We start from the raw sequence: 20,016 nt of genomic DNA on the forward strand, positions 1-20,016 counted from the left end.
CAATTGGAAGACTATTTCAATATTTTAGGCAAGAGATAATAAGGATCTTTACTAAGATTTAAGTGAAGAAAAGGGAATGTGTATGAAAATTGTTATAATGTAAAATGACAATCCTTGACAACAAATTGGATATGTGAAGTGAATGTGATTTGAGTTGAAGATAATGCTATAGTTTGCAGTCTGGGTGACTGGAAGTATAGAATAGTGATAGAACTATCCTCAACCATAATAGGAAATTTGGGAAGACTAAAGGGTTCAGAAAAAGGTAATGAGTTCTGTTTGGAGGATATAGAGTTTGAGTTGAGTTGTTGATTGATAATGAGACCCTGGAGCTGAGGAGACATACTAGCAATTGAAATCTGGGAATCATTTCCATAGAGATGTTATGAAAGTTGATGAGATTAACAAATGAGAAGAAAAAGAAGACTCCAGAAAAGAGCCCTTAGAAAACACCCATAGTTAGCTTACACAACCAAATAAAGAGCCAGCAAAGGAGATTGAGGAATAATCAGTCAGTTAGGAGGAGAAGCAAAAAAGAGCAGTCATAAAAATAGATAGGAGATAACGTCCAGGACGCTAGACCAACTATTTCCTTTGCATTTGCATTCTGTTGTACTCTAGGAGTTTTCTTCATTCCAGCCCTCTTTTCTAAAGTTTTAGCAAGCTAAAGCAATATAGCATCACCCACAAATGTAATTGGAACATTATCTAAGTCATTAATAAAATCATCAAATGGTGTTTATTAATTAAGGACCTAATTACACATATCCAGCAGAGAGTTAGGCAGTATATAAATAGAACTACACAGACTCCATCTCCCACCCCATAAGAACTTCCTCTCTAAGAGAGATGATTTTGGTAAGCTCAAGCAATAAAATATATATGGTAAACCAAGATATGATCAAAGAAGTCACTTTATCCTGCTATTCAGGGCCCCAATCCAACTAACGTTCTTTGTATCCTATTTCTCCCCTACACAAATTCTGACCTGCATCCAGACTGATCTATTCACTATCCCCTGCATACACCATAATTATACCCTTCACCATGATTTATATTGTTCCTCTTCAATGGAATGTCTTTTTATATATGTGAATCCTATTCACTCCCACAGTCCATACCCCTACCTATTCCATAAAGTCTTCTATTCTTTTGAACATACCAATAAACCCTGATCTCTCTCCCTCCTCTGAAAACTAGGAGCTCTACAGTATGTGTTCTCTACTTGGACAGCTAGTTGGCATGGTGGATTTAGCATTGAACCTACAAGATAGCCTGAGTATAAATACCACCTCAGACATTTACTAGTTGTATGAATCTAGACAAGTCACTTAACCTTTGCTTGTTTCCTCCTCTATAAAATGGGGATGAAACCTACCACCTAGAGTTGTTGTGAGGATAAAATGAAGTAATATTTACAAAGAGCTTTGCAAAACATAAAGCACCATATAAATGCTAGCTATAGTTATTTTCACTCATTATTTACTGTTATATTTTTAGTTTTTGTTTTTCCTGTGTTTAAGTTTTTCTCTCCAAATAAACTTGTTCTGAGCAAAAAAAACCAGTATTATTCATCTTTGTCTCCCCATCGAGGTCAGCAGAAGCCCCATAAATGCTTAATTTCCTGATATTATATAAAATATCAAGGTCAAGGGTAAGTGAATTTTATAGATTTTAGGGAAACTAATACATTTGAAAGAACCCTTAACATTTTAAACCTATGTTACTACAATTAGGCTGTACAGGTCTATCATGTCCCTGACCTCTTTCCTCTTCCTCTAATCAAACTTGCCAGATTAATCTACCTAAAATATTACTTTTATCATATCATTCCCATGCTCAGAAACATTCAAAAGCTCTCCAGTGCCTAAGTCTAGACTTCCTAGATTTTAAGGCCTACTATAATCCACCTCTGCCCTGTCAACGGACTCTTTTTCTCCAATGTTCAACCTGCATTCCCTTACTCTACTCAGAGTGGTCTCCAGACTAGCCAATGAATTGGTCATACTTATCGCTACGTCTGTCCTCACCCATACATGTATTCTTTTGGTCTAGAGAAGAAAGAATTCTGAAATTAGGAAAGACTTGTCTAGCCTTTAGTGCTATTCCTTACATTCCTTACTTGTCATCCTTGAACTATCAACACCCTTTAGTTTCTAGGTTGTGTTTAATCTCTGGGATCTGTTAAATTATTTAGTGTCTGGAAGATGGTGTTTTCTGGAAGGAGGCACCTTCAGGTATTCAGAACATGCCTTTGAATGCTTGGGATAATCTCCATCTTCCCTGAAAACTCCCAATTGTCTTTAATCCATTTAAAGGGGAAAATAAAAGAAGACCTCATGCCATCCTTATGTCTCCAAATGAAAATACTGAACCAGCAAAGGACACTTAGAGTACAACTTGTCTCATAGGCTTCCTCTCCACTTAAATTCTTGTCCACATGGTAGGGATCTTTAGCATAAATGTCGATATACCCTCAAACACCATACTCTTGCAATAGCTCAGTCTCCTTAATTTCTTTGACATCAACCTTAGTCACATACATTTCTCAATCTCACCATCCCCCACAAGTATTTTAGGTTAGTCTCCTGTCATTCTATCTTTCACTGTGCTTTACCCTTCCAAAAATATTGTTCATTCTCACCAGATGCTCTAATATGATCTCTCTCTCCTCTCTCAATCTCTCTCTCTGTCTCTCTGTCTCTCTGTCTCTCTGTCTCTCTGTCTCTCTCTCTCTCTCTCTCTCTCTCACACACACACACACACACACACACACACACACACACACACACACACATACTTTTCAGCTTCCTTTTACTTTTATATGTTGTCTTCCCCCATTAGATAATAATGCCATGTTGGTCTCATATTTATTTAACTCAAGTGGCTCACCATTGGCTCTAGGACAAAATATAAATTCCTCTTTGGCTTTTAAATCTCTTTCCAACATCGGCCCAATTTAATTTTCCAGGCTTATTATACAAGAGTAACTGAATATGATGGAGCAGCCAAACTGACCTCTTTGCTTTCTTTTTGTGTGTGGGACAATGAGGGTTAAGTGACTTGCCCTGGGTCACACACCTAGTAAGTGTTAAGTGTCTGAGGCCAGATTTGAACTCTGATCCTCCTGACTCCAGGGCTGGTACTATATTCACTGTGCCACTGATTTTTGTCAATAGGCTTTCAAACTAGGTCACCTTTGCAAATTTTTGCCTCAGTCTCTCATTTGGCTCAAAAATTCCCCACATCTGTCAATCAGCAAATATTTAGTAAGTATGCAGTCCTTTATTGCTGTAGGGGAAATAACACTGTCTAATAGTCCCTTCACTTCAGTAATTTAGGATCACCAAGTATTAACTGACACATACATATGACAAATTAAATACTAGTTAACAGTACAAGAATATCAGTCAAAGAAAACAAGGACATAAGGCAGAGCAGAATTCAGGGACAAATTAATAAGGCAGAGGATAAGCTCTCCTGTGCTGGGAAAGGAGAGACCACAATAGGAACAAATACCCAAGATCTGGTAAAGAACTTTAGGGATAACTGCATCCAAACTCCTTATTTTACAAATAAAGAAAGCGTGACAAAGTTTAATTGATTTGCTCAAAGTAATTCCACAGGGTCATTTCTTTTGTCTATGCATATTCTTTTTTTTTGAAGGGCAATGAGGGTTATGTGACTTGCCCAGATCACATAGCTAGTGTCAAGTGTCTGAGGCTGAATTTGAACTCAAATCCTTCTGAATCAAGGGCTGGTGCTTTATCCACTGTGCTACCCAGCTGTCCCCTATGCATATTGCTAAATGTATATAGAGAGTTTGTTTTCATTGATTTTTTTCCTGTTTTTATTTGACAGTCACTTTGAATTGGTCCAGTCACGGCAGTGTTGGCTACCATTACATTCTGTACTACCACACTCTTCTGAATAGGTTTCCTTCATTTTCCTCTCTGGAGTTTTAATAAACCTAATGGCTTCCACTAGCCATGTTATTCAGTTGTTTCAATTGTGTCCAAATCTTCATGACCTCATTTGAGATTTTCTTGGCAAAGACACTAGAGTAGTTTGCCATATCCTTTTCCAGCTCATTTTACAGATGACAAACTGAGGCAAACAGTGCTAAGTGACATGCCTAGGGTCACAAAGCTAGTGTCTGAGACCAGATTTGAACTCATGAAGAGGAGTCTTTCTAATTCCAAGCCCAGTGAACTATACACTGTGCCATCTAGCTGCCCAATAGCCATAGTACAATGATATAAAACACTACATTTGAAATTAGTGTAATGATTGGAATGACGCCACCTACTGGAGACTTGCTGTGGAAAGCTCCACCATGAGGAAAATGCCTCAGAGGCATTGTGGCTTTTCCTTGGCGTCAGGAAATGACGTTTGCTCATGGGTGCTGTCTATCAAGGCTACCAGCCAATCAACTTGAGGAGCCTCCTATGGTCTGGGAGGAGACAGGAAGGAGGAAAGGGAGCCTGCGCAGAGAGCGCTGGCCTTTTTTGGGCTTCCTGACTTGATGGTGGTGGCGGCAGAGGACTTCACAGGAAATTTGAGGAAAGATAGGAATGCCAGGCTGTTAGAATTCTGTTCTCAATCTTTTTCTTTCTATTTTCCAATAAACCCTTAAAAACCTAAACTCATTTTATCAGTGATTTTTAGTCAGTTTCCCCCAAAACTGGGGGAACACATTAGAATCCACATTTAGAATCTTAAATTACACAGTAGAAAACCTGGGTTTGAGTCCTATGTTATTTGTAGGACATCTACTCTCCGACTCCTCAGTTTCCTTATCTATAAAATGAGGGGGTTGGACTTAATGGCCTTAAGACCCCTTCTAGTTCTCAGTTTGTGACTGGTTATGGGTATGCCCTCAATAAGTGCAGCTCGCAATTCCTCTATACTTTTTTATTCCTTATCATTCTTTTCTCTCTTTTGGCATAACTTCTCCGTATAGTATCTACCTTATATGCTACTTCCTTCCCATGGAGCTTTGAAAATATTTCTTCAAATGTAAAACGGGAATAATACTATTTGCACTACCCACATAACAGGGATGTTGTGAGTAAAGCTATAAACTGCAAAGGGCTATATAAATGGAAGTTGTTATTATTTTTCTTACTCTTTCTGAGCCCTTCAAATATTCTACCTGTAGTGCATCCTTGAGCCATTTGAGATAATGCACATAAACTGCCTTGCAATCCTTACAGTACTATATAAGTATGAGCTATTATTATTGTTATTTTATACAAATATACTACTCCCTAACCCATCAGCAGATTCTCTATTGAGGACAGCTATCACGTCTGTTAAACTCTTTCCTTATTCAGGTTAGACATCTCCAGTTTCTTTAACCAATACACCGATTCAACCACTTCCAGAAATTTTACCATTCTGATTGCTCTTCTTTGGACAACATCAAGCTCATTAATGCTCTTTCTAAAATATGGCATCTATATTCCCCACCCTCTCCCCTTTATCCCTAGAAACAGTAATCAACATTTGCTACTTCCATTTCATCTCCAATACACTCCTGGGTTCTACCCTTTGCAATCTGCCTGCTTGAGCCTAACACTCTATTGGAACTAATCTCCCAAAGGTCACCAAGACTTCTTAATCACAAAATCTGATTGATTTTTTCCCTGTTTTCATCCTCTTTGAAATTCCCGCAGTGTGGGGGGTTTTTTTACACTCTTAACCACACATTCTTCCCAGATATTCTTTCCTCATTTGGCATCTTGATGCTGCTTTCTTTTACATCCCTTCCTACTTATCTGATTATGAATCAATCAATAATCATTTAATAGAAGGACCGGTATGTCAATGCAATAATTTAAGTAATAATATACCATAACTTCTATCAGTAGAAAAAAAACAGTTTGGATACAAATAATCACTTGCAGGTATTCTTTTTTTTTTTACTTTGAAATAAAAGTTTCATTTTAGTATTTCTAGTATGTGTCAATACACTGAAACAAATGATGCAGCTTAGTTCATCAAGGTATTCTTAATTCTGGTCCTTCTAGAATGCCACATTGAGAACTGAAGATACAAAGACAAAAATGAAATAGACAATGCCCTCAAAGAGCTTTTATTCTATTTAGAATAAACATGCTAATGAATTCTGCAGAAACAAAATATGCAAAAGATAAAATTTGGATTTAGAGAGATTGGAAAGGCTTTATGTAGAAGGGGCGCTTGAGCATTGTTACAAAGGAAACAGTGGATTCTAGGAGAAAGAAGTGAAGGGGAGAGAGCATTCCAGGCAGGGGAAGCAGCCAGTGCAAAGGTGCAGAGATGGGAGCTGGAGTATCCTGTTTAAAGAATAGCAAAGAGGGGCAGCTAGGTGGCACAGTGGATAAAGCACCAGCCCTGGATTCAGGAGGATAAGAGTTCAAATATGGCCTCAGACACTTGACACTTACTAGCTGTGTGACCCTGGGCAAGTTACTTAGCCCCAACTACCTTGCAAAAATAAAATATGCCATCTATGCCTTCAGTTAAATATAAAAATTTCAAATAGGCAACCAAGAATAACTTACCCAGCAAAGTTGAGTGTAATCCTGCAAAGAAAAAAATTTAGTGAATTAAAGGATTTTTTTCAGGCATTTTTGAGGAAAAGATAAGAACTGAACAGATAATTTGACCTATGAGAATGAAGAGAAAGATAAGGTAACTATGAAAGACCAATTATAAGAGATTTAATAACATCAAATGTTTACTTCTTATATGGGAAAATATCTCTAATTCAAGAATGTTATCATTACTAGGGTAGTTTAAAAGAACATAAAAAGATAGAAAATGAAATTGAGTTGATTTTGATGAAATAGTTCTAAAAATAAAATTGGGAAGGGAGAGGTAAAATGGAGCAATTATCTCATAGAAACAAGATGTGACAGGAAGAATTGTTACAATGGATGGCAGAAGGGAATGGAAGGCTAATAGTTCTAGAACCTTATTCTCATCACAACCAGGTTAAAGAGGGAATAACCTATACATATAGAAAGGTATAAACATCTTCTTAATTTACAGGAAAATAGACAAGCTAAAGGATAAGAGAGGGATTCTTAGAAAGGTATGCGGATTAAGAAATAAGAGGTTGAGGGGATAAGGTAAGAAAGGGTGGGTAGATTAAGGAATAGAAGGGCAAGGGGTGAGGATAAGGGATGGATTCTTAGAAGGGGTTCAGTTTAGGGAGGCAGTGATCAGAAGTAAATTAGATTCTGGGTTAGTTTACCCAATTACCTTCCCAAAAGTTTAACAATTTAAGTGACATGAAAGAATACTTACAAAAATATGAACTGCCTTGATTAACAGAAGAGGAAATAAAATATCTAAATAAACCTATTTTAGAAAATAAATTAAACAGGCTATAAATAAGTTTCCTAAGAAAAAAGCATCAGGACCTTATAGATTTACAAGTGAATTCTACCAGCATTTAAAAATCAATTAATTTCAATATTAAATAAATTATTTAAAATAATAGGCAGGGGCAACTAGGAGGCACAGTGGATAGAGCACCAGCCCTGGATTCAGGATGACCTGAGTTCAAATCCAGCCTCAGACACTTGATACTTACTAGCTGTGTGACCCTGGGCAAGTCCCTTAATCCTCATTGCCTGGCCAAAAAGTAAAATAAAATAAAATAATAGGCAAAGGAGTCCTACCAAACTTCTTTTATGAAATAAATATAGTGTTGGTACCTAAACCAGGAAAAGTAAAAATAGAGAAAGAAAAGTATAGACCAATTTCACTAATCAATATGGATGCAAAAATCCTATATAAAATATTAGCTAGGAGAATATAACAATACATCACAAAGATTACATACATTGTTACCAAGTGATATTTATACCAGGAATGCAGAGATAGTTTAAAATAAAGACAACTATTAACATAGTTGATTATATCAATAACAAAAGTAAGAAAAATCATAGGATTATACCAATAGATATAGAAAAAAATTTTTACAAGATACAACACTCATTCCTATTAAAAAACACTTGAAAGTATAGGTACAAATGGATTTTCCCTTAAAATAATAAGAAACTTATAACCTAAAACCATCACAAGCATTATTTGTAATGGGGATAAACTATAAGCCTTCACAGTAAGATCAGTAGTGAAACAAGTATGCCTATTATCACCAATATTATTCAATATTGTATTAAAATGCTAGCAATAGCAATAAGAAGGAATCAGAATGAGTAATGAGATAATAAAACTATTTCTTTTTGTAGAAAGTATGTTGATATGCCTGGAAAATCCTAGAGATTCAGCTAAAAAGTTAGTTGAAACAATAATTTTAGCAAAGTAACAGGTTATAAAATAAACCCCCATAAATCATCAGCATTTCTATATCTTACCAAGAAAACCCTACAAGAAGACATAGTAAGAAATACCTCATTTAAAATAACCATAGACAATATAAAATACCTGCCACAACAAACCCAGAGATAACATGAATATAATTGTAAGACATCTTTTATACAAATAGAGTCAGATCTAAATAATTGTAAGAAAGATGAATGGGGGGGGGGAGGCAGCTAGGTGGCACAATGGATAGAGCACCGGTCCTGGATTCAGGAGGACCTGAGTTCAAATCCAGCCTTAGACACATAACACTTACTAGCTGTGTGACCCTGAGCAAGTCACTTAACCCCAATTTCCTCATAAAAAAAGAAAGAAAGATGAATTATTTATAGGTAAACAGAGTAAATATAATAAAAATGTCAATTCTACCTAAACTATTTCTTCAATGCCATCCCAATTAGCAAAAAATAATCTCATTGAGCTAGAAAAAAAGAAAACTGTCAAATAACATGTCATAATATAGTAATATAGTCATAATCACAAACCCCACTAGACACCTTTTCAAATTGACATCAAACCTCCAATCACTATCTTTACATCCAGTCATTCAGCTAGTTCCAAATATAGCTTGCTCTATAATGTCTTCCCATATCTCTCCATCTTGTCCACAAGAATACGATAGAAGATCTTATCAAAATGCTTGGCCAAAAACTTGGTAAACTAAATCTAAAGAAGTCTCCTGGAGGCAGCTAGGTAGCACAGTGGATAAAGCACCAGCCTTGGATTCAGGAAGACCTGAGTTCAAATCCAGTCTCAGACACTTGACACTTACTAGCTGTGTGACCCTGGGCAAGTCACTTAATCCCCATTGCCCTGAAAAAAAAAAAGTCTTCTGATTTCCCAGTATGCTAAACCTATAAAAGATAACAAGATGGTGAAACTGACAAAAAAATATTTTGTTAATTCTTACTAGCTCTCTGTGATTGCTCCCTTTCTAGATATTACTCATCATCTCTTTAATAAGGTGAGCTAAAATTTTGCCAGGAATTGAAATCAAATTTACTGGTTTATAATTTTTAAGCCTATTCCTATTCCCCCTTTTGGAAATTTGAACATTTACTCTTCTCCATTCCTTTTACAACTCTCTTATTCTCTGTGATCTTTCAAAAATAATTGACATTGGCTCAGCCGTCATGTCTGCTAGTTTGATGTTCTATTTTGTTTTGTTTTGTGCCCTCTGGACCCGATGACTTGAACTCATCAAGGACAGTTAGAACTTCTCTCACTCTCTCCCACTTGTCTTGGATTTCTATTTCCTATTCCTCCTTTTTGTCCTGTCCTTTATAGACCAAAGATCATTCTCAGCAGAGAAAAGAGCAGCAAAATGAGTTGACCCACTCTACCTTTTCTCCATTATTGATAATCATTGTTCCAAGCAATGATTTGATCTATTCTTTGACCCTCTTCTTTCTCCCCAATAAAGCTAAAACAAATAACAGAAGCCAGTTTTGCTGTCCTGTTTTCTATATAAACGTCAGCTTATCACAAATATTACTGAGTCTAAATCCTACTCTTACAGACTTGAGACGTATTCTTGTATTCATCCTTCCTTTTATACTGCTCTTTCCATCTTACGTGCATTTTTTTAAAAAAATATAAATTGACCAATTAATTTCCTATGCATCCTTATTGGTCTCTTCAAACAGATTCCCTTTTTCTCTTATTTAAATTATCATTGAAGCCAGGGAAGAGTATATAAAAGAAAAGCTGCAGGGAAGTAAGTTAACAAGCATTTATTAAGCTCTTACTATTTTCCAGTAACTGTGCTAAGCACCACAAATGCAAGCAAAAACAAACAAACAAACAAAAAAGATGTTCCTCAAGGATCTTGCATTCTAATGGGGAAAACGACATGTAAAAGGAAGCAGAAAATGGGGTGGGAAAGAGAAGGTATCCAGTACAGGAGCATGACAAAGGAACCTGGGGGTGTGCAGCATGGTGGGAAATGGAGCATAGCTGTGTCTGATCACCCTCCTTCATTGAAGTTCTAGAAAAGTCACCCAATCAAAGGGATGGGCCCCAGGGGTGGAGGATACCTCTGAGGTATGCATATCAGAGTGAAGTGATCTTCTAGGATAAAGCAGTTTCTGAGTCATGGTGATGTCAGGCAATCAGTAAATATATTTATTAAGCACCTACTATGCTCCAGGCACTGTGCTAAACTCTGGGGATACAAAAAGAGGCAAAAGACAATCCCTTACCTCAAGGATTTGGCAACCAACAGGTTTGACTGTATTAGGTTCCTGATCAAAAACTTTCAGTAGCTCTCCATTGGCCCTAAACTAAAAATAAAAATTCCTTAACCTGGGCTTTAAGGCTCTCCATAATTTAACATCAACCTGCCTTTCCAGTAATTTCACATTACTCCCTTTCATGCAGTCTATCTTCTCACCAATATTCTATGATCTGCTGCCCATAGATTTGTACTAGACACACTCCAGGCCTATAATATACTCACTCCTATGATATACTTACCTTCCCAGCTGTTAGTTATTTCTTACTTCTCAAATATTTCCAGGACACTTTATCTAGTATCTCTTTTGCCCCTTTCATTACCTGCTTTATATTATATGTGTATTATGATCCATGTTATAGCTCCACATTAGAATGGAATGATTGTTGTTTCTTAGTTAGAGGAACTGTTTCTTTTTTCATGTTTATATTTCTAGAACCAGACACTGTGCGCCTTGAAAATCAGAGGTTTAAATGTTACTCAATTGAAATGAGAGACTTGCTGCCCAATCATGCTGAAAAACAGTTTGGAATTATAAAAAGAAAATGATTTAAAATTTCCATAACTTTCTGAGCCAGATATTCTCCACTAGATATATACTCCAACAATATCAATAACAGAAAGAAAGGCCCTAATATACAACAAAATATGTTTAGCAGCCCTTTTCTTCAAAGTCCTTTTTGAGCACTTCCACGGCCTGAGACCAATTCATATTTTTCTTGGAAGCTTTGGATGTAGGAGCTTTGACTTTGTTATCTTCTTCTGAGGGTGTATTTGGAAATAAAGGTGATGTAAAATGAAAGATATTAATGAGGGGCAGCTGGGTGGTGCAGTGGATAGAGCACCGGCCCTGGAGTCAGGAGTTCCTGAGTTCAAATCCGGCCTCAGACACTTAACACTTACTAGCTGTGTGACCCTGGGCAAGTCACTTAACCCTAATTGCCTCACTAAAAAAAACAAAACAAAAAAAAAAGATATTAATGAAATTAGAAAGTCCCTGGGTGACTAAAGAGCAGAATTTAATTCCTGAGGTCAATATCTATATTTACCATTGTATCTCCAGTTCTAGCACCTAGTTCCTTGAATAATAGATATTATTGTTGTTTTGTCCTTTCTTTTCAAAGAGGACCAAGGACATCACCGCGTGATTTCTTGACCCATGAGTGAATTGGATTTAAGTGAGACAGATTTGCAGAAAGTCATCAGCCTCACTCTCTCTCCCAGAGTCATCAAAGTCCTTTGGCACAACAAAAGTCAGGATGACTGACAATGGCCCAGGATGCAGTAGATGATATTGGCATCTTGTATGTCTGACCAAGCTCTAAGTCCTTCATACAGCCTGCTTCGGCTGCCTTCATGGCCTTTGGAACAAATTGTTTTCATCTGCCCATTTCATGGGGGAAGTCTTCACATGCGTGGTTAAACACCCCCCCGCAACTCACTGATGGGTTTGTGGTCCATCAGTTACCCTCAACCTGGTTTAACCTGTCTGCCAAGATGGTTTACCAGGGTGTGGCCACTGTGCATACTACATCTTCTTGGAGCCACAGCTAAGAGGTGAGCTGGATACCAAAGGTATCCTGAAAGTATGACTGAAAAGGGCTCAGCAAGCCCTCACACCAGAGGTGTTAGTCCTCCTTGAACACTGAGATAGATGATTAGACAGAGAGAGAGAAATAATAGCATTTGTATTTGACTTCAAGGTTTAGAAAGCCCATTACAAATATTACTTCATATAATTGTATATAGTGAATACTCAATAAAAAATTGTCAAATGGAATGTCTTCCCTGCCCTGCTCCATGAAATCAAATGCTCCCTGAGGGTTGAGTCAATGGAAGTGAGAGTTGGCCCAAAGAAAAAGATAGGGTGTAGAGAGGTAGAAAGCAGAGAAGGAAGTATTCTAGGTGATGACAAGAGCACTACCAAAGTTATAGAGCAAAGAATGTGCAAAGTATGTTCAGGAAACTAGTCAGATTCAGGCCCCTTCCCTGGGGATGGGGAAGGTGAAATACATGGAAAGAAATAAAATGGCTAAATTTGTAAATATAATCCTTGAACACTATGAGATTATTTTGGACCCTAGCTTATTCATAATTAGTGTATTAAAATGGCCCTGGTCTTCCTAGGTCCTAGATTGATGCATTTGTAAAGGGCTACAAGTCTTCTGTCCTCCTGAGTATAAAACAGTGTCAGCACTAATACTGGGGGGATGAGAGGTATAAAGGTAGGAGAAGGATGGCCAAGGTATATGTCTCTTTGGTATCTTCTATTCATCAGGCAGTTTGTATGTTCTCGATAAACCATAGAAGCTGGGAGAAACTGGACCAGTAGCTTATATAGTCTATATTAGAAAGAATGGGAGATAAGCTTGAGTTTGATATAGTCTTAGACTGTGAAGTTTGGCCTTTATCCTGTAGGCAATAGGCAATCACTGAAAGTTCTGAGTAGAAAGCTGGCAATAGGAAAGCAGTGTTTAGGGTAAGGGAACCAGCCAAAAAAGTCCATTGAACTTCACATGCATATTTCATGAGCATTTTTGGCCTTTCACCCTCTACACAAGAAATTCTAAGACCTTTCTGCTAATCAGGCTCTTCTCTTTCCCCGCTTCTGTTTAAAGGGATATTTCCAGAACAAGGATCCATTCCCTCCCCAGCGATGGCTTGAAAAATCTTAAGAAACTGAGGGCCAGGTCAGCTTACAACTTTAAAACCCTCCCCAGTTTGGAAAAGCTTGCTGATCTAGTGGAAGCCAACCTCACCTACCCCAGCCACTGTTGTGCCTTTGCAAACTGGAGACGGCAAACGTGAGTCATTTCCATACTTTCCATTCAGTCTTATTCAGCCATTTTTGGAATAGAAAGAGTCCCAGCCAGTTCATTAGGGACATAAACCCTAAAGCATGGCCAGATTTTCACTGAAACTCAACTTTTCTTCCCAATACCACCACTTGAAATCTCGCACCCTTCTGTCATCTCAGCTTCCCTTTTGGTTTACAAGTCTCTTGAACTGCCTTCTCACTGTACCCATCACCCCACATACAAATACATACACACACTGAAGCCAGCTTTCTCACTTTACTCCAAACCCAGACTGACCAATGGTCAGAAGGAAAGAGAAGGAAGAACTAAAAAAAAGGAACAGAGGCAACAAAAGCATGGAAAAGGAAAACAAAAGTTCCCAGAAAACTTTGCCAGGTCATTGAAATCCCCACATTTGTAGAATAAAATATGCATATTTTGATATAGAGTTATCCTTTTCCTCCCAAATCCAGTGTTTTCCTGCTCACTGAGGGTTTCGGTTTATTACTATTGGGGAACATTTCTGTGAGAATTAGTATAAAGTCCAAACACAAATACCCAAAAAAACTACATACAGAGAGTTATACACCCAGGCAAATACATGCACAGACATGAAGGGAATGTCCTCAAGTCCAGAAGTGTTTTTAAAATGACTTAGAGCCAAGATGAGATCCACTTAGAACTAGGCTGAGGCCCACTTAGATGATTTGCAGATAAAGGGCTTCTTTTCCAAAAGAACCATTAGTATGCATTAAGAGACTATCCTCAGTCAGGCAGTTCTTTGGAGATTAACTCAAGACCAATCACAACTCCTCTCCACAATTAGAATTCATAAGGGCCCAGGCCCAGGCAGAAGGGCTGCCTTTTTCTTATTAGGAATAGAAATTCCTACCAGGTCAAGAAAGATACCAATTAGCCAACAAGTCCCTGAAACTAAAACTCCCCCAGGAGAAATCTCAAAGGACATTAAGATCACCATAAGAGCAGGTGGCTTGGAGATGTTCAGAGCATTAACTGGAATGTTACCAACACTCAATAAACAGGTATTATTTTATTGTCATTGCTGGGATAATTCTGGTCTTGTTGTTCAGTCATTTCAGTTGTGTCTGACTCTCCAGGACCTCATTTAGGGTTGTCTTGGCAAAGATACTAGAGTGGCTTACCATTTCATTCTCTAGCTCATTTTACAGATGAAGAAACTGAGGTAAACAGGGTTAAGTGACTTCTGCAGGGTCACACAGCCAGTAAAGTGTCTGAGGCCAGATTTAAACTCAGGAAGAAAAGTCTTCTTTACTCCAGGCCTGGCACTCTACCCACTGTGCCACCTAGCTGGCCTATTCTGGTCTTAATACATCATAATAACACTGTGGTCTTATCAGAAAGCTAGAAATCTTGTTGTCCTTTGTCCAAGTTGTCTCTTGTTCCAGGAAACCTTTCCAGACCAAAGTAACCTCTCCCTTTAAATTCCTATAGCACTTGTTTTTCATAGACTATTAAAATGGGTAGACTAATTTCATATCTATTATATATTTGGCTTCTATTATGTATTGGTTATATAATTTCCATAATTAACTTTCACATATATTGTAGTTCTATTGTTCTTTGACTCATGCTTTGTTAAATTTTCCTATATTTATTATTTCTTGTCTCCCTACCTCAATTAAAAGCTCCTTGAAGACTCGGACTAAGCCTATGTTCAGATTATCCCCCGTAGTGCCTTGTAGTAATAACAGCTGACATTATTAAACACTTCATGGTTTGAGAGTGTTTTACATATGTTATCTCATTTGATCCTTGCAACTGCCCTGTGACAAAGATGCCATCATCACCCCCTTTTTACAGATGAGGAAATTGAGACTCAGAAAGGTTAAGTGACTTACCTATAGTTACACAGTTACAAAGTTTCTGGGGTGAGCTTTGAAGACAGGACTTTCTGACTCCAAGTCTATTACTTTATCGAGTGTGCCATAGGTGCTTGATAGGCATTTATATATTAATTTACTATGAGGACAGATGTCCAGAGATCCCATTTTCAAAGTGAACACTGGAATATGATCAATCCCCATTTTAACCTCACAACAGCTCTGGGTAGAAAATGCTATTATCATCATCCCTGTTCTAAAGATGAGCAAACTGAGGCAGACAGAGTTTAAATATCTTACCTAGGGTCACACAACTAGTAAATGGCTGAGGACACATTTGAACTCAGACCTTCCTGATTAAGCCTAGCACTCTACCCACTGCTCCACCTAGTTGCCTCAACTAAATATGATAGTGTGATCCTCTCAATCATGATTGGTCCATTTCTGAACTTTCTTGATCTGTCTCAAGTGAACTACTTCTGTTTGACCAAATCAAAAGATTTCTGTCTTTAGCAGGAATTTCCTAAACTCTCACTTATTTTCCATTTTCTACATGTCAGTTATTTTGGCTTCTTTAAGAGAATTCAGATTCTGATGTGAAAAAACTTTCTCTTGCTTCTAAAAAGGTAAGGCTTGCCCTAGCTCTTTGAGCAAAGAGGAAAAGATTTACTTTCTTTTGTTCTTTTCAAAAGGCAATATTCTCTCCTGGGCCTGCTTCTGGTTCAAAGCTAGCTGTACTTCATTAACAACCCAGTCCAAATACTCTGGGGTACTTGATTGGAAACTGTTCTAACCAATACTAACCAATACTCAATAGGTTAATGTTACTAAATGAAAATTCTGCACCTCTTCCCTTTACCTCTGGTTGAGTAATCTCTTGCTGGGAAAATCTCTGGAGTATTCTATAATACTCTTCATTGAAGCCAACAGAGAACCAGAAACCTAGATTAAGGACATGATTAATAAAGATATTACATTCACATTATAGAGTTTCTCCTCCAAAGAAACGATAACAAGGAGGAGTGGCTATGCATGTGTGTGTGTTTGTGAATCATGCAATATATATTTGGTTGCTAATAGAGAGCTTACTGTATTCAAATAAAATTCCCATGTAAGACTTTACCATAACTTTACCTGCTGCTTCATAACAGAGAGATTATCCTGATATTCTCTATATTTGGCATCCATCTGTCTGGTCAGAGTATTTATCATTTGGCTTCAATACAAATCTGTCTTAAAATGTTTCTTCCACATTGACAAATTCTCATGAACATTTGAGTTAAAATGGAAACCAAAATTAATGTGGGCACTCTGGAAGGGAATATAATATGGAATCCTGAATATACCAACTTCTCCTTTTATGTGGGTTAGTGCCCAAGTACTGTATTTTCCTTCTTAATACTAACTCCTTTCCCCACCCCAACTATTTAGAAAAAAAAATCATGGCTATGATGTAGGAGGCTATGGAAGACTAGGGAGAGGAAATGGAAAGACAAAAGAAAGGAAGGATAGAGGGAGGAAAGAAAAAACTGAAGGGAGAATGAATCAATATACTTATTACCTACCAGACAAGATTGTTTTAAAGAAGGTGTTATATTAATAGGAACAATTCTTATGATTTTCCTTTTCTACACAGATCAAAGAGATAGGGAAGGGTAATGAGAACGCCAGAAAATCAGCATACTACTATTAAATTTTCACAGTTCAAAGGGGCTAAAGACTCTACAATTGGGCCAGGAGGTCTATATTGTGAAATATTTCTATTAATATGCAACATTGTTGTTCAATATGCAGCTCTAAATCACTACAAATTATGGAGCAGGTGCCAATCTACATTGGTAGAAGGCATTTTCTCATTAGGAATAACCTACCTAAACCAGTGAAATAATAGATCCTGTACCTATATATATATATATATATATATATATATATATATATATATATATGTATGTGTGTATGTATGTATGTATATGTGTGTGTATATATATGTATATATATGTGTGTGTGTGTTTAAAAATAAATGAAAAGGAAATAGACATTTCAGTAATTTTAAACATGAGCTAAAAGTATGCATTATAGTCTTAGCTGCTCAACAAAGTTAGAAAATATACTAAAAACCAGAAGACCTAGGTTTTAGTCCTGACTTACTATCACTTCACATCAGTTCTCTCTTCTACAAAAATTATTATTATGTTATTGTTGTTTGTTGTTATTCAGTCATTTCAGTCATGTCCAACTCATCATGACCCCATTTGGGGTTTCCTTGGCAAAGATACTGGAGTGGTTCGCCATTTCCTTTTCCAACTCATTTTACAAATGAGGAAACTGAGGCAAACAGGGTTAAGTGACTTACCCAGGTCAAAAACTACTAAGTGTCTGAGGTCAGATTTGAATGCAGGTCTTGCTGACTCCAGGGCTAGCATTCTATCCACTGTGCCACCTAGCTGCATCAATAAAATGAGGTTTAATTGAATGGTGGTGACTAATAAGATAAAGAGGAAAGAAGGGGTAGGAGGATGGTAATAATAAACTTTAAACTTGACCTCAAAGGCAAATAAGTTGCTAATGGAGAAAGGGGGCACACATAGAGTGAGAAATCTCAGAAACTAAACCATTTCTATCATGTATAAATACATTAATGTGCTTGTCATTCTGGAATCAGACCACTAATCCTATACTTTTTTTTTCCTTTCTTAGCTTTGAACTGCATCCAATTTGCAATAAATCTTTTGTGAGACAAGACAGTGATGATCTGGCTATGGATTGGGGTCATAGAAGAATATCTATGGAAGAAGAGTATGTATCAAGCCTTGACAAAGTGTTTGACATAACAGAAACTGAATTTGACTATGACTTATGTAATGAAGTGGTTGATGTTGCTTGCTCTCCTAAGCCTGATGCATTTAACCCATGTGAAGACATCATGGGATACAACTTCCTCCGAGTCCTCATATGGTTTATTAGTATCCTGTCCATCACTGGAAACATCGTGGTGCTAGTGATCTTGATCACCAGCCAATACAAACTCACTGTCCCCCGGTTCCTGATGTGCAATTTGGCTTTTGCTGACCTTTGCATTGGTGTCTACCTACTGCTTATTGCCTCAGTAGATATCCATACCAAGACTCAGTACCATAACTATGCCATTGACTGGCAAACTGGTGCAGGCTGTGATGCTGCAGGTTTCTTCACTGTCTTTGCTAGTGAACTCTCAGTCTATACACTGACAGCCATCACCTTGGAGAGGTGGCACACCATCACCTATGCCATGCAGCTGGACCGCAAGGTGCGACTCCGCCATGCTGCCAGCATCATGTTGATAGGATGGATCTTTGCCTTCTCAGTTGCCATCTTGCCCATTTTTGGTGTCAGCAGCTACATGAAGGTGAGCATCTGCCTGCCCATGGACATTGATAGCCCCTTGTCACAGCTCTATGTTATATCCCTCCTTGTTCTCAATGTCTTGGCCTTTGTGGTCATCTGTACTTGTTACATCCACATCTACTTCACTGTGAGGAACCCAAACATCATCTCTTCTACCAGTGATACCAAGATTGCCAAGCGCATGGCCATGCTAATTTTCACTGACTTCCTCTGCATGGCTCCCATCTCCTTCTTTGCCATCTCAGCTTCTGTCAAGATGCCCCTCATCACTGTATCCAAGTCAAAGATCCTTTTGGTTCTGTTCTACCCCATCAACTCCTGTGCCAACCCCTTCCTTTATGCTATCTTCACCAAGACTTTTAGAAGAGATTTCTTCATTCTGCTGAGCAAGTTTGGCTGCTGTGAAATGCAGGCTCAGATTTACAGGACAGAAACCTCTTCCACTGTCCACAATTCTCATCCAAGGAATGGTCAGTGTCCTCCAATGGCCAAAACCAACAGTGGAGCTATTTATACACTTGTCCCTCTCAATCATTTACCCTAAAATCCAGAACCATGAATGTGAGAAAAGAGCTGAGCATTGTGTTAGCAATAATTATACCTTGTAATTGTAGAGAGGTTTATTGTTTACAAAGGGCTTTAAAAAAAATAGTCATATCTGACCCTCATGACAATCTAGGAAGGTGGGCAGGGCAGGAATTAACCCAACTAGACAAATAAGGAAGCCAAGGCTCAAGTAGCTTGTCTGATGTCACATGGCTAATATGTAGAAGAGCCCTTGCCTAGAACTCAGGTCTCTTAACTCTCCATTTAGTACTCTTTCAATTACATCATTTCCCTTAGGCCTCATAATTGGAGAAATAAGACTAGTAAAGTAATAAAGTAGAAGAATTAGGAATAGAATTTCGGTCTTGATTCTTCTATTCCCTAGGACTCCTGCCCTAACTTTTGTCCTGTCCCACTCCATCCAACCCCCACACATGTTCTCCTTCCTATCTGGTCTTGGTGGATTCCTTTCTGGCTCCTAAATATCATCCTAAAAGAACTTCAGTGCATGTTATGTCATAGTTAGCCTGATTTAATTCTGAAAGTTCCAGTACAGGCCTGCTTTATTGATCTTTCTTGTATCATAGACCCTTTTGGCACTTTTGCCAAGCCTATGAGCCCCTTCTCAGAATAATTTTTTTACACATATAAAACAAAAAATGTAGAATTCCAAAAGAAACTAATTATATTGAAATACATTTTTTTTAAATATTGAGAAAAAATGGTCACAGACCCCAGGTTAAGACCTATAGTCTAGTATTTCATTTAATGAAGCACCCATCTCAATAAATCCTTTCTTTCTCTTCATCTTCCA

At 37.7% G+C, this 20,016-nt stretch overlaps 1 protein-coding gene across 1 annotated transcript in view; it reads left to right on the plus strand.

Annotated features, from left to right (window-relative positions):
* The window catches only part of FSHR (follicle stimulating hormone receptor), a 263,889-nt gene extending 244,689 nt beyond the window's left edge, over positions 1-19,200 (plus strand). The window contains exons 9-10 of the mRNA XM_043988973.1: positions 13,231-13,416; positions 17,970-19,200. Of these exons, the coding sequence (XP_043844908.1) occupies positions 13,231-13,416; positions 17,970-19,200 (1,417 nt within the window). The remainder of the gene's footprint in view (positions 1-13,230; positions 13,417-17,969) is intronic.
* The last annotated feature ends 816 nt before the right edge of the window (positions 19,201-20,016 follow it).

Source organism: Dromiciops gliroides, chromosome 2, assembly GCF_019393635.1.
Source record: "Dromiciops gliroides isolate mDroGli1 chromosome 2, mDroGli1.pri, whole genome shotgun sequence".
Lineage (NCBI taxonomy): Eukaryota > Metazoa > Chordata > Mammalia > Microbiotheria > Microbiotheriidae > Dromiciops > Dromiciops gliroides.